Source organism: Canis lupus, chromosome 21 (assembly GCF_011100685.1).
Source record: "Canis lupus familiaris isolate Mischka breed German Shepherd chromosome 21, alternate assembly UU_Cfam_GSD_1.0, whole genome shotgun sequence".
NCBI lineage: Eukaryota > Metazoa > Chordata > Mammalia > Carnivora > Canidae > Canis > Canis lupus.
Genome location: NC_049242.1, coordinates 24,055,579 through 24,070,639, shown reverse-complemented (window position 1 = coordinate 24,070,639; position 15,061 = coordinate 24,055,579). Strand labels below are relative to the sequence as shown.

At 37.2% G+C, this 15,061-nt stretch overlaps 1 protein-coding gene and 1 long non-coding RNA gene across 8 annotated transcripts in view; one reads left to right on the top strand and one right to left on the bottom strand.

The window, feature by feature from the left end:
- The window catches only part of LOC111091533, a 74,224-nt gene that overhangs the window by 35,546 nt on the left and 23,617 nt on the right, over positions 1-15,061 (top strand). For all 7 annotated transcript variants that reach the window (XR_005375662.1, XR_005375663.1, XR_005375665.1 and 4 more), the window contains exon 2: positions 10,136-10,273. This is a non-coding gene — a long non-coding RNA (uncharacterized LOC111091533). The remainder of the gene's footprint in view (positions 1-10,135; positions 10,274-15,061) is intronic.
- Positions 1-15,061, bottom strand: part of PGM2L1 (phosphoglucomutase 2 like 1) — a 54,637-nt gene that overhangs the window by 17,702 nt on the left and 21,874 nt on the right. The window contains exons 2-5 of the mRNA XM_038568662.1: positions 13,976-14,143; positions 10,182-10,288; positions 9,366-9,450; positions 5,262-5,345 (exon numbers count right to left, since the gene is read on the bottom strand). Coding sequence (XP_038424590.1) covers positions 5,262-5,345; positions 9,366-9,450; positions 10,182-10,288; positions 13,976-14,143 — 444 coding nt within the window. The remainder of the gene's footprint in view (positions 1-5,261; positions 5,346-9,365; positions 9,451-10,181; positions 10,289-13,975; positions 14,144-15,061) is intronic.

Here is a 15,061-nt window from a genome sequence, read left to right as displayed (position 1 = left end):
ATGAGAAAGAACTTCTAGCCTTTCTCCTTGCTCATTTCTTCTTGCTTTGTATATGGATGTGATGCCTAGAGGTACAACCATTATATGAGGTTTACACTTGAAGGAAAGGCCAAAAAAAACCCTGCAGAGATGCCAGGCCCAACAACACTGAGCTACAGAACCCTGCTAGCAGCCACCTACCTGTGGACTTTACTTTATTTGTGACAAATAAATTCCTATCAGCTTAACCATTTTTGTGGATTTTCTGAACCTATTGCAGAAAGTATCCCAATCTGATATAATAAAAGAAAAATCCATGCAACAAAATATACCCATGAATAAACTTTAAAAGAAATATGAAGGGGAGGTGCGTGGGTGCCTCAGTTGGTTAAGTGTCTGCCTTCAGCTCAGGTTATGATCCCAGGATCCTGGCATGGAGCCCAGCATAGGGCTGAGCAGGGAGCCTGCTTCGCCCTCTCCTATTCCCCTTGCTTGTGCTCTCTCTCTCTGTAAAATAAATAAAATCTTTCAAAAATATATGAAAAGGACAGGATGCCTGGGTGGTTCAGTCAGTTAAGCGTCTGCCTTTGGCTCAGGTCATGATCCCAGGGTCCTGGAACTGAGCCCCGCATCAGGCTCTTTGCTCAGCAGGGAGTCTGCTTTAAATATTAAAAAAATATTTAAAATGTTACTAGAGTATATAATAGAAGTTTTGAAAGAATAGAAAGATATATACTATTCATGAATAAAGAGACTCAATAAGTAATATAAAAATATTGAGGCTTCTTAGAGTAATCTACAAATGAGATATGATACCGATAAAAATGCCAAAATAACTTTTTTCCCAAATGGAAAACATATCATGATACTATGATTGGAAAAATATAAATAAAGTCAAAGTCAAATGATAACATGGGGGGAAAATACCTGCAAAACAGATAACCAAGAGCCACTTTTTATGTATAAAGGGTTCTCACAAATCACTAAGAAAAAGAGCAACAGCCCAAGAGAAAAATGGACAAAACTTTCAACATACTTCTCAGGAAAGGGAAAACAAATATCATGCAAATATGGATGGCTGGGTGGCTCAGTTGGTTGGGTGTCTACCTTCAACTCAAGTCATGATCCTGGAGTCCAGGGATTGAGCCTTACATCAGGCTCCCTGCTCAGTGGGAGTCTGCTTCTCTCTCTGCCCCTTTCCTTGCTCATGCTCTCTCTCTCTCTCTCTCTCTTTCAAATAAAACCTTTAAAAAATACCATGCAAATAAATGAAAAGATGCTCAACCTTAGTTATAACACAGGTGCAGATTAAACATAACATTTTCATCGATCTGATTGGCAAAGACCAAAATGATAATATGGAAGGTATGGGATAAAGATTCTCATACATCGTTAGTGAGAATATCAATTGGTACAACCACCTTGAATACAGAATGATAAATTTTCTTTCATATCTCTTTAACTCAAAAGTTTCACTTCTAGAAATTTATTCTATAGTCAACAGTGCCACAGAAATATATGTGCGCCACAAATGCAAGCCACTTACATAAATTTAAATTTTCTAGTAACCACATTGGGAAAGACAAAAAGAAACAGGTAAGATTAATGGTAATATACTTCATACAGCCCAATATATCCAAAATATTATCATTTTAACATGTAATCAATACAAAATTAATGAAATATTGTACATTCCTTTTTCATACTAAGTCTTTGAAATCTGGTGTGTATTTTACACTTTCAGCACATCTCAGTTCAGACTACTCATATTTTATTTTATTTATTTTTAATTTTTAAAAAGATTTTATTTATTCATGAGAGACACAGAGAGAGGCAGAGACATAGGCAGAGGGAGGAGTAGGCTCCATGTAGGGAGCCCGATGCAGGACTCCAGGATCATCACACCCTGGGCAGAAGATAAGCACTCAACCACTGAATCACCCAGGTGTCCCGAGACTAGTCATATTTTAAATGTTCAATAGCCACAGGTGGCTAGTGACTACCATGTTGGACAATGCAGGTATAATAGCTAATTTATTGAGCACTAGGCATTTTTCATGCAATATCCCTTTAATCCTTATTCTCACTCTATGGCCTTGGTTCTATTATTTTCCCTAGTTTGCAGATGGGGAATCTAAAGCATAGGGAAATGAACTTGTACAGGGTAATAAAGCTTCTGAATGGGGCAGACAGGTTTTAAACCCAACCCATAGTGTTAACTACTATTCTATACTGATTATATAAATCTACTTGCACACATGGATGAAGACATATGTAGAATAATATTCTATGTAGCACTGTTGATAAGTAGCAGATGATCAGAAACAAACTGTTCATCAACAGAGGATTGGTTAAATATATCAGGATTATGGGGAACCTGGGTGGCTCAGTTGGTTAAACATTCAACTCTTGATTTCAGCTCAGGCCATGATCTCAGAGTCATGAGATCAAGCCCCATGTCATGCTCCACGCTCAGTGCAGAGTCTACCTGAGATTCTCTCTCTCTCCCCATAACCATGTATTCTTTAAATAAATAAAATCTTAAAAAAATAAATCAGGATTCGTTTATATAGATTTTTAAAGATGAATGAGGCAGACCTATCTCCCTATCAATTGATTGATTGAGAGAATGATCTCTAAGACTATTTCATGCTGTTGCATGAAAAAAGCAAGGTGCAGAACACTCCATATAGTACTCTACCACTTATGAAAAAAAAATGTGGGAGTGACAAATACATATGTGATTACATGTACTGGGGGTAAACTAATACCAGAAACAGTATTTGCTTCTGAAAAGGGGTATGGGGTGGGAGGAGGGAGAAATGGGAGAGATACTTTTTACTATTTAACTTTATACACTAACTTTTATCCTTTTTACCTTATATTTTAAGAAAAAAAAATCTTTAAGGCCTTGAGGCTTTATGTGACAAATATGTTTGCCAGCAATGAATATCAAAACAAGACTAAGTCCCTTCATCCATGAGTTTGTACTGAGGAGTGGGGTTGGAGAAGGTCAAACAAGTCGAAAAAGAAACAATTCATCCTAAAGTAAGCAGATAATCAGAGATGGTGATAAATTTGTGAAGGAAATAAACAAGATGAGAAAGTCATTGGGGGAAGCCACTTTGGATAAGGAGGCCTGGGAAGATCTCTTCAAGGAAATAACATCTGGGCAGGAACCTGAAGGATGAAAATAAACAAATCTGCAAGATTAAGGAAGAGCAATGAAAGCAAAGGAAGACCATCTACAAAGGCTCAGAGATGGGAACGGGTTTGGTATATGGAGGACAAAGGAGAAGAAAGAAGAGACAGTGTGACCAGAATGCAGTGAGCACAGGAGGGGAATGAATGAAATGAGGCAGGAGGCAGTCCTGTAAACCCCAAAGAGTTTGGATTTTATTTGGAGAGTGAGAAGTCACTGGAGAATTTTAAGCAGGGAAGTAACATGATCTGTTCATATTTTAAAAGATCATCTGGCTGCTTGGTGGAAAATGGATTTTAGGGGGAACAATGGGAGCAGGGAAGAGAGCAGTTAGGATGCTCTAGCTCTGACAGAGGATAACAATGCTTTAGAATGGTTGAGGTAGAAGAAGTGAGCAGAAGCAAACATTCAACATACATTTTATTTTATTTTTTTAAAGATTTATTTATTCATGAGAGACACAGAGAGAGAGAGAGAGAGAGAGAGGCAGAGACATAGGCAGAGGGAGAAGCAAACTCCCTGCAGGGAGCCCGATGTGGAACTTGATCCCAGGACCCCTGGATCACGCCCTGAGCTGAAGGCAGACGCCCAACCGCTGAGCTACCCAGGCATCCCTCAACATACATTTTAGAGGCAGAATCTGTTAAACCTGTTAGTAGTTTAAATGTTAGATGCTAAGGAAAAGGAGTAATCAAGAATAATCTTTGGTTTTTGTTTGGGTGGGTGGTAATGCCAATTTATAGAGACAGGGAAGAATGGGGGAGGAACACATTTGGGCATGTATGTGAGAGGCTGTGGGGGAATTAAGACTTCTAGAGACACTAATTCTGAAATGTCTGTTAGACATGCCAGTGGTATCAAGTACATCGCTGGATTTAGGAGTCTGATCTGATGCTCAGAGGAGAGATCTGGGTCTCAGCTCTCTTGGACAGTTGACTTCTCTTTCCTTACAACTCTCTTCTTATCCCTTTGGTTTTGATGGCACTAATCTCTCCTGGTCTTTCTATATCTCCAGCACTTCTTCTTTCTCCCTTCTCTTAAAGTTGATATTCCCTAGGGATCCCTTTTGGGCCTGTTTTTTTACTATATACTATCTCTGAGCCACTTATCCAAGTAAAAGACTTCCAAATATGCTTACATGTTCTAATATGTATGATGGACCCAAAATCTGTAACTTCAGCCTAGATTTCTCCCCCAAACAACAGATCTATATATCCCATTGCTTACAGGATGTTGCTACCTGGTTGACCCACAAATGCCTCAAATTTAGTATGTCCCAAACTGAATTCATCATGCTTCTTCTCTGCCTCTGTGCGTGGTAACACTACTCATTTAGCTAACCAGGACCAAAATCTTAAATTAGTATTAAATCTTCTTGTCCCCAGTTAAAAAAAAAAAAAGAGCTCAGTGTACCTCCCACACAAGAAGAGAAACAAATATAAAGTCATGCACTCATCAGCCAGGAGCCTCTAACACTGGCTCAATATTGTGCTGTATCCTCTGTTTGCCACTCTTTACCCTTCCCCACCCCGCTTTCTGCCCTGGAGACCGATACATCACATGGATCCTTTGGCCAATGGTACGTCCCAGTAGAAGACTGCAGGGAAAAGAGCATCAGATCAAGGTACTGTTTCTCTGGCTCATAGTTGTACACATTGAGAAGTAATAAGGGTCACCAGGGAAACACATTCTTAGAGAGCTGGTCCTCATGTTTTTATCTTCCTGTCCCCAACATCTAAGCCTGCTCCTCAGTGATGAGAATATACTCTGCGCATGTTATTTATTTATTTATTTTCATCTTTTTTTTAAAGATTTTATTTATTCATTCATGAGAGACACGGAGAGAGAGAGGCAGAAACACAGGCAGAAAAAAAAAAAAAAAGAAAGAAAGAAAGAAACACAGGCAGAAGGAGAAGCAGGCTCCATGCAGGGAGCCCATCGTAGGACTCGATCCCGGGTCTCCAGGACCATACCCTGGGCTGAAGGCGGTGCTAAACCGCTGAGCCACCCAGGCTGCCTGGTGCATATTATTTAAATTAAGGACTAAGAAATAAGCAAAAATTAGGAGACCAAGGTTTACCTTGTATCCATTGTCTTCTTTGCGGTTATGAGAAGCAGTAATCATCACACCTGCAACTGCTTTGAGCTCCTGGACTGCATATGGCTGAAAAAACAGTAACACCATAATTCCATTTTGCTTTCCAGGTACTTACACATTTGACATAAGAATAACCTTGATTAAATAGCGGGAGAAGACATTAAGACATAAATAGCCTAAAACTTTAACTAACAATCAACTCCACACTGAGTGGGATCTAACTAAAGTCATCTGTTAGGTCACCAATAGCTACCTAATTGTTAGACTGAATGGTTTTTTCCTCCTAGCCTAATTTTCCTTAGTCCTATAAACCTTTCTTATTATTTTGTTCATTTAACAGATATTTAATGAACACCTCCTATATGCCAGACTCTGGTAATATGAGTGGTGAGTATAATCTTAAGAATGTTAGTGTTGGAAGTTAGTTTAGGAATCATCTAATCTATCATATTTTACACATTAGAAAATCATAAGGGAGAAGATTCACAGGTAGAACATAGCTCTACTGACTTCCAGTGTGAAGATATTTACATATACTCCATGACCTTTATAACATATATAGGTCAACTCATCATCTTCTTCCCCAAGTTAATTCCCAGGTTGGATTTCCTTTGTTCTCTGTAGTAGCTATCGTTTGTCAGCCTAGGATGTTCCCCCTACCCCTTTTACCATCACATCTGATTCTTCTCCTCCTGGCCATAGGGATATGAACACAAGATCCAGGTCTGACCAGAGTAAATTATTTGCCTGATGATATGATTCAGAGACTGGCTCATAAAAGCCCGGTCAGTGTCCTTCCCCAAGATGTTTCTTCTGCAGCTAGTTCAGGAAAATTGCCTTTTTGACTCATGGTGATAAAGGGTGTAAATCTGGGACCACCAAAAATATCTTCCATATATATTAGAGCAAATCTATTTGTAATGAGAGAGGAAGGCCAACACACAGGAATTGAAGGTAGTTGGAACTGGCAAACCAAATAGCAGAATCCTACAGATATGGTCTAGATTTCTGGACCCTTCCTGTTTTCTGTATCCATTAGAGTTCATTATTTAGTGATTCCTGCCATTCTTTGAGCCACTCAATATATTTCCAATTAATCACTAGAATATTTTATAGAGACATCATCTATTCCTCAAGTATTTGAGAAAACTTGCCTATAAAATAATCTGGACCTGCCATTTTTAATTTGAAAAGATTTTTTAAAAATTCCATTTGAGGGACACCTGGGTGGCTCAGTTAGTTAAGCATCTGCCTTTGGCTTGGGCCATGATCCAGGTGTCCTAGGATCCAGCCAGGGAGTCTGATTCTCTCTCTCTCTCCCTCCCCACTGCTTGTTCTCTCTCTTTCAAATAAATAAATAAAATCTTTTTAAAAAATTCCAGTTGAGTTTCATTATGCTCTTCAGGTTTTCTATTTATTTTTAAAAATATTTTGTTTATTTATTTGAGAGACAGAGCAAGCAAGCATGAATGAGGGGCAGAGGCAGAGGGAGAGGGAGAAGCAGACTCCTCACAGATCAGGGAGCCTGATGTAGGGCTCAATCCCAGGACCCCAATATCATGACTTGAACCATAGGCAGATGCTTAACCAACTGAGCCACCCAGGTGCCCCTAGGTTTTCTATTTCTTATCAGTTTTGATGTATCAATTATTGTAGGAAACTGGCCATTTCATCTAAGCTTTCATATTTATTTGCGTAATGTTCAAAATACTGTAGTTTTCTTAATCTCTACTGTATATATTATGCTCCCTTTTAATTTGTCTATCTCTTTTTTTCTTGAGCATCCTTGACAAAGGATGGTCTATTTTTATTAATCTCTTCAGAGAGTCAACTTTTGCTTTTATTCATGCCCTGTTTTTTAAAATTTTCTATTTAATTTATTTTTTCTTCAGAACTTCACTCCTCTCTTTCTTTTACTTTATTTAGATTAAGTCTATTTTGGTTATAACATACTCAGTTAAAGGGTTTTAGCTCATTATTTTTTCATCTTCCCTTTTTCTGATATGTTCATTAAGTCTATATATTTCCCTTGAAGTAGGGCTTTAGTTATATTCCATACTTATTGCTATTTATTATTTTTATTATGGCTTAGTTTCAAAATAGGTAGTCCTTGTTTTGCACAGTTCAAGATACATGAATTTCTGGTACCATGTTAGCTAAATAACATCCAACAACACGGTCAACAACAACACAGTCTCCTAACAACACATTTAAATTTCAGTCACCATAGTATATTAACTGTGAGAAACTGCATCAAGTGTAAACTTGCTAGTTCCTCAGTCTACAAATAGTATGTATATAAGAACTCTATCATGATCAATGACCAATCATATCACTATGTTAAAGTCTGTCAGTGATATGTGCATCTGTTATCAGCTCTCAACAGACAGCAAAGCATGTAGTTGTGTTGCCTCCTTAACTCCTGGTGATAAATCCATGTGATAGGGTACAAAAATGAATAACTGAAAGAAAGACCTGGCCAATAAATATGAGAGTGCAGCAAAGAAACAAAGTAACAACAATGGAAGGGAAATTTGAATCAAACATAAATGGAATTATAGAAAAAAACAGTTAGGAATGTTGACATTGCTGTCATTCAAGAGACTCTAGACATGCAACCCGATGAATTTAGTGAACATATGGATATAAAAGGAATGTGGTTGTGATGAAAAGGATGAAGATGTCCCAGGGGAAGTGATATTGGCAAACAAAGCTCACATTAAAGGAACTCTCAGAGAAAAATCACAATATTGAAAGCACAACAGATAAAATATGGGAAGCTGATCGAAACTTATTAGGAACATGATAATTCACCAAGACATAGATAGAAAGGATGCTCACTCATATTAAGTTATACAACAAAAAGTAAGTACTGTTCATACTCTTTATCTACCTACCAAGTAGGTTACCTAAATCTGTCTATCTAGACACACAGTCTATCTACCTAAGTAATCTCTATACCCAACATGGGGCTCAAACTCATGACACCAAGATCAAGAGTCACATGCTTTTCCAACTGAGCCAGCCAGATGCCCCTGTACTGTTCATACTCTTGATAAATTTTTTCCAAGAAATAAAATATTTTATTATCAATGTTTTTAATGTTTTAATTAGAGTGTACTAAAATAACCATCAATTTTACTATTTTTTTCTTTTCCTTATACATTTTTAACCAAGAAGAGGGTATTAATGTTTTGACAAAAAATTTTAAAGTTCACAGAACAGTTGTAATTTTTCCATTTTTTTTTAAAGATTTTATTTATTCGTTTGACACAGAAAGAGAGAGAGAATACAAGCAGGGGGAGCAGCAGGCAGAGGTAGAGGGAAAAGCAGACTCCCCGCTGAGCAGGGAGCCTGAGGTGGGGCTTGACCCCAGGACCCTGAGATCACAATCTGAGCTGAAGGCAGACACTTAACTGAGCCACCCAGGTGCTCCTCTATTGTTTATTAAGGATCACTGTACATGGTTTCAGCTTGTAGTTGTCTTTATAGTCCTGTACTCCAATGCAAAGCAAGGACTGCTTATAGTTTCTAATCTTTATTATGATATCTTCCTTAATCCAGGAATTATTTATAACTATGTTTTTAAAATTCCAAATATATGGAGTTTTGTGAGTTTCTTATCTCTAATCTCATTGCATTGGGGTTCAGGACCATGGCTTGATAAGCAGTTCTCAGATATTTATTGAAATTTCCTTTGTGGCCTTACTTGGTAAGAATGAATATCCTGCCATTACTGAATACAGGGTTTTCACACACCGCCCCCACTCAGATCAAGCATGTTAATAGTGTGTTCAAATTTATCCTCAGTCATTTTTATCTGCTTGATAAATCAGTTTCTGAAAGAAGAGTATTAAGACATCAGACCATTACTGTGGACTTATCTTGTTATAGATCAAATTCTTTGGTGGGCCAGCACATGCTTGTTGAATGAAAATAAGCTCAGAGCAATATTTGTTTTCCTTCTTTGGTCCTTCATATCACTTAATAGAGAACTACGAGCATGACAAAGATGTGAATTCCAGTTGAATTAAGAAATCTTTTCAAGAGCAACAAATTGTACAATCAATAACATGGCACACTTACTACAAAAGGTGTAGGAACATATCTTGAAAAAAGGTACACAGGAACATCTTTGGCCAGTAAGACTGCAGCAGTGAGTTTAGCAAGTCTAAAAAAAGAGAGAGAGAGAGAGAGAGAGAGATTTCACTTAGTTTTTAGCTTACCATACATTTTAAAACCCAAACTTCCATAAATATTTCATATTGTAATTATTCTGAATATATAGTAGCCTAATACAACCAATTCTTACAATCACTGGTTATTTAGGCTTCATGCTCCAACTTAAAAACATTAAGTAAGATTTTTTTAAAAAGGAACTTAATAAGAAATAGAACTGATATTTTAATTTCTTCCTTTTTCCTCATTCATCTTTTGATGGCTCCTTTACTAAGAAATAAAACCCCAAAAAGGCAAGAAAGAATGGAGGAAAGTGAAATAAGAGACTTGGATAAACACAAATGCTTAATTAACCCCTGAAAAAGGTATCACTATCTCATGATTATCTATGTGTGAAAATACCCCAAAACTAATTAAATAGGAGAATAATGAGAGAATACAAGCTGTATAATCACTTCTACTGAATGTTTTTGCCAAAATATAAAAATCATAAGCTATGATGGTGTCATTCTAAATACTAACTCTATTTAAAAATTTTAATCCTGCCTGTAAGAGCTAAAGGTTATACTAGAAGGTTTAAAATGCTTCTATTTGAGCTCCAAAATAAACATCAGCATGTTATCACATTTCTATTTGACAGTTTCCCATTTCAGAAATCCTCCTAATTTTTTTTTCAGGCTTTACTCCAATCCAACTTAATCTCTGAAACAATTAACACTGTACCTCTGGCTGCTGCAGCTGCTAGTTACTTGACCTCGGGTGTCATACCCAACAACAAAGCCTCTCTGCTTGAAGTCTGAGAAACATCTTTCAAGGTATTTGTACATTCCCTGAAGCAGATAAACACAAAAGATTAGTTCCGACTAATACCTGCATTTTCCATAACTTAAGATCTATTATTTTTATGTGTAGTGTGCCACTTACTGGTTCATAGGAAACTGGCTTCCGCCTTTATGCTCATATATACCAGTATGGGAACAGTACTGTTCAGTCTTCAAATATGAGATGACAAACATTTATTTCCTCAAGTTTCAGATACATTTTCTATCACAGAAATATCAATTATGTAACTATAAAAGCCATTATGATATAAAACATTAGGGAAAAAAGAAGGGACAGAGAGTGAGTATGTTTAAAAAAATCGTTAGAAGAACCAAAAGAAAATGTTTCTTGCCTTAAGGCTACAGAGAACAGAATCTTGATCATTTTAGGCTCTGCTAAATCATAAGACTGAAGCCAACCAAAAAGATTTGAGCTACTTATGAGAAACATTTTTTTTTTTTTTGAGAAACATTTTTAATCAGCAACATTAACCTTCATTAGGACCTTTCTTGGGCAGCCCGGGTGGCTCAGTGGTTTAGCACCGCCTTCGGCTGGGGCGTGATCCTGGGGACCCGGAATCCAGTCCCATGTCGGGCTCCCTGCATGGAGCCTGCTTCTCCCTCTGCCTGTGTCTCTGCCTCTCTCTCTCTGTGTCTCATGAATAAATAAATACTAAGAAAAAGAACTTTTCTTTCTTCTTTTCTTTTCTTTTCTTTTCTTTTCTTTTCTTTTCTTTTCTTTTCTTTCTTTTTTTCTTCTTTCTTTACCTTTTTAAAGATTTTAAGTAATCTCTACACCCAACATGGGGCTTGGAACTCACAGCCCAGAGATCAAGAACTGCACATTTTAGGGATCCCTGGGTGGCGCAGCGGTTTAGCGCCTGCCTTTGGCCCAGGGCGCCATCAGGATCAAATCCCACGTCGGGTTCCCGGTGCATGGAGCCTGCTTCTCCCTCTGCCTGTGTCTCTGCCTCTCTCTCTCTCTCTCTCTCCCTCTCTCTCTCTGTGACTATCATAAACAAATAAAAAAAAAAAAAAGAAAAGAATTGCACATTTTACTGACTGAGCCAGCCAATGCCCCATTAGAACATTTTTTTTTCCTTTAAGATTTTATTTTATAAATTCATGAGACACAGAGAGAGAGAGAGAAGCCGAGACACAGGCAGAGGGAGGAGAAGGCTTCCCACATGGAGCCCAGTGTGGGACGCGATTCTGTATCTGGAATCATACCCTGAGCCCAAGGCAGGCGCTCAACCGCTTAGCCACCCAGGCGTCCCCCTATTAGAGCATTTCTTAAGATTGCTGATCCCATTAGTAATTCCTTAGTTTTAAAATCTCACAGAAAGAAAACTTCATGAACTAGGAAATTTGCAGTTAATGGTGACCAAAAAAGAAATGAAATATTTAATATTTAAAACATCACACTGAGGGATCCCTGGGTGGCGCAGCGGTTTGGCGCCTGCCTTTGGCCCAGGGCGCGATCCTGGAGATCCGGAATCGAATCCCACATCGGGCTCCCGATGCATGGAGCCTGCTTCTCCCTCTGCCTGTGTCTCTGCCTCTCTCTCTCTCTCTCTCTGTGTGACTATCATAAATAAATAAAAATTAAAAAAACAAAACAAAAAAAACCATCACAGTGATAAACTAAAACCATTTAACTATCCTATGAATGATTTGCTAACCTTAATAAGTTCTTTCATCTCTAAAAATAACACTTTATATTGTTATAGTTGTTTAAAACCACTTTCACAAATGTTGCCACATTTAGTCCTTACGACCTCAAAGGGAAGGAATGTAGATATTTTTTCTATTTTTGTCCATCTTTCAACATCTCTTCAAAGAAAGAGGAGACAGAGTAAGATTGAAGCTCCACTTAACAACCTGCCCAAGGCCATTCATTCAACTAAAACTATGTTATTCTAATTTATTGAAGACCTACCCTATGGCAACACTGCTAACAAACAATGTGGCAGCGCCAAATGAGGCCCTAGTGACTTTTGAACCTGTTTTTTTCATGACTCTTTCAAGTATAATTATTCTTTCCAACCAACTTCTGAAAGAGGGTTTCAACTACCTCCATTTTGGCCTCAGTCTGTATACTCTATTTGATTAAGCTCTTCTTTCCAGCTTATCTCTTAAAATCAGGCAAAAGACTTGGCTGGCAAAGCATCCTGTGACGGAACCAAAACTACCTATCCCTCAAATAATAATGTCAACAAGACCCTGCATGAGTGACCCCAAGAAAATAATCAGTTTGATCTTTACTGCCCACCTGCACATACTCCTACTTTTGTCCCACATTTTCCTTATATAAGCTTCGAAGATTTTTCAGCACTTTGGAGACAGTCTTTGAGATGGTAAGTCCACTGCCTTCCTAGTGTTGGCCTCATAAATTCCTTTCTTGTTTCACCACCACTTGTCTCTGCCTTTGGATTTTGTCAGTGGCAAGTGGCCAAACCTGGTCTACTTAGGACCCTCAGAGCCAGGTGCTCTTGCACTCCTGTACTCCAGTTACACTCCCAATGAGTGTGTGTGTATGTGTATGTGTGCATGCACGCATGCTTAACCTAGCCCACTAATTGGTTAGTTTCACTAATTTATTTCTAATGATGATGCTATCTTAAAATCTCACAGAACTTCCTATTATTCTCTGGTATAAAAATTTATCGTATCTTAAAACCCCTATTCCTAGATTCTGAAAAGGGTTAGGGTAAAAGAATCAGATTCCATTAGGCTTTTCCATTTCACACATGGAATTTCAAGTCCAGTAAAAAATTTACACTTCCACAGAAACTGATTTTCAAACACTCCTCCAACCCTTTTTGTAAAGTCAAGGATCTTCATTTAAAATGAAAGCTTATGAGGAAACCAATTTATTAAAAAGAGTAAGCTGATATATCTCTGGATGAGGAAAAGTAAGGGGACAGAGGTGCAGGAAGTGGCACATATCCTACCCATTTAATCATTTTGTCATCACTTCTTCCTCATCCCCTGCATTAGCCTTTGCCTTTGAGAATTCTTTTACAACGAGGCTAAAAATGATTTACTGTTTGGCAGTATTGATTAGAATTGTATCTACTGAGCAGTTCTCTAGCCCAGAACTATTTTTAGTATATGCTAAATGTGTTTTAGCCTCAAGTGTAGTTCCTTAAAGCTGTGAGAATGATTCACTAAAAAAGAAGTAATTTGCTTCTAGAGAAAGTTTTATAAAAATGGGGAGAAACAAATCATATATCATACACTGTCTTAAAGAATTCTCAAATGGATATGGAAAACCACATTAAAAGGAAATATTTTCAACGAAAATTTGCAAATACTCTGGTTAACCTTTATCAATGGCTATATGCCAAAATGAGTAATTCTTTTTTTCTATCTTTGTTTCTCTGTATTAATTGGAAATGTCAATATCCATTTCCTGATTGCAAATGCAAAGTAACATTGTCAAGAGTTTGACAATGGTAGCCAAAAGAACTCTTAATCAAAAAATTAGTCTATGACCTTGAAGATACACAAATGACTTCTAAGATAAATGTTGTGCAAGACCAAAGGTCAGCGTTTATCCCACATTTTTTATTTATAAGTACCTTCCTAGATATAAGTTTGTCTGTGGTTTTTTTTTAGAAAGGCACTACCTAATTTATAAAGCCAAAAAATACAGTGAGAAAAAGTATATATATAATACTTTGTAATACTTACCTGTGTTGACTGTATTACCGTAAGGTCATTAATATAGCAAAATCCTGCCCCCATAGCAGAACGAAGTCCTGCAGTCCCAAAAGTCATTCGGCAACAAAGACGATCTCGCAGTTCCTTGTTCATCCCATTCCGTAACAGATTTTCAATCTGCTCTTTTGTTTTCGGATTCTATAAAAAAGTATTCAGATTAATCAGGATCATAAGCAGATTCCTAATGTGAAGCCCATCTGAGGAGCCAGCTAAGTATGCATATATCACAAGGTTCTAGACAAACTATAAATTCCACAGTGCTACTGGTCAATCTTAGTATGTATAGTAAAACAATACCAGCCATTCACTGAGTCCCCCAAGGAGCCAAGCCCTTACTGAAGTCGGATTTACATATCTCTAATTGTCATAGCATTTTTTGTAACAATATTCAAGAATTTTTTAACAAATTGTCAAATTGATAAACTTAAGAGCTGTGGATCCAAAATAAGCCTCCTAGTCAAAAAATAACATTAATTAAATTGGAGTCTATATTAAGTCTTAAAAGAAATATGGAAGTTATTGGGTAAAAGCCATTCAACACATGCCTACCAACTGCTTCCTAAATCTCTGCCATTCAGAATGACCAGATAAGCCTTCCTGCTCTTTAAAGTCACAGGAAACCATTCAGTGTATCTACAGTAAAGGTGATCATAAAAAGGTCTTAGATGTTAAATGTGGATTTAGTTAAGAATGAGAATGAAAATTCAGTCCAAACTTGGCTTGCGAAGCAGGACACACTAACATCTATATTTTAGGATTCTGTGTTTTATTATCACATCCTTTACCTTATTTTCATAAAGCTCAAAGATGCCCTGACTGATATAGGACTTCACAAACAAATAGCAAACTTAAAATAGAAATACAATTATAATTAGAATAAAATTTGAATGAAATTTTCCAGTATTTTCTTTTCAAGAGTAAGAGTCAAATATTATGAAAATAAAGTAAACCACAACTCCCTTCCATGCTATGTATAGTATGGATTTAGTCCATACTAACAACTTAGATCTTCTACATTTATAGCCTATACAATGATGAATGAATATTCAGAATATT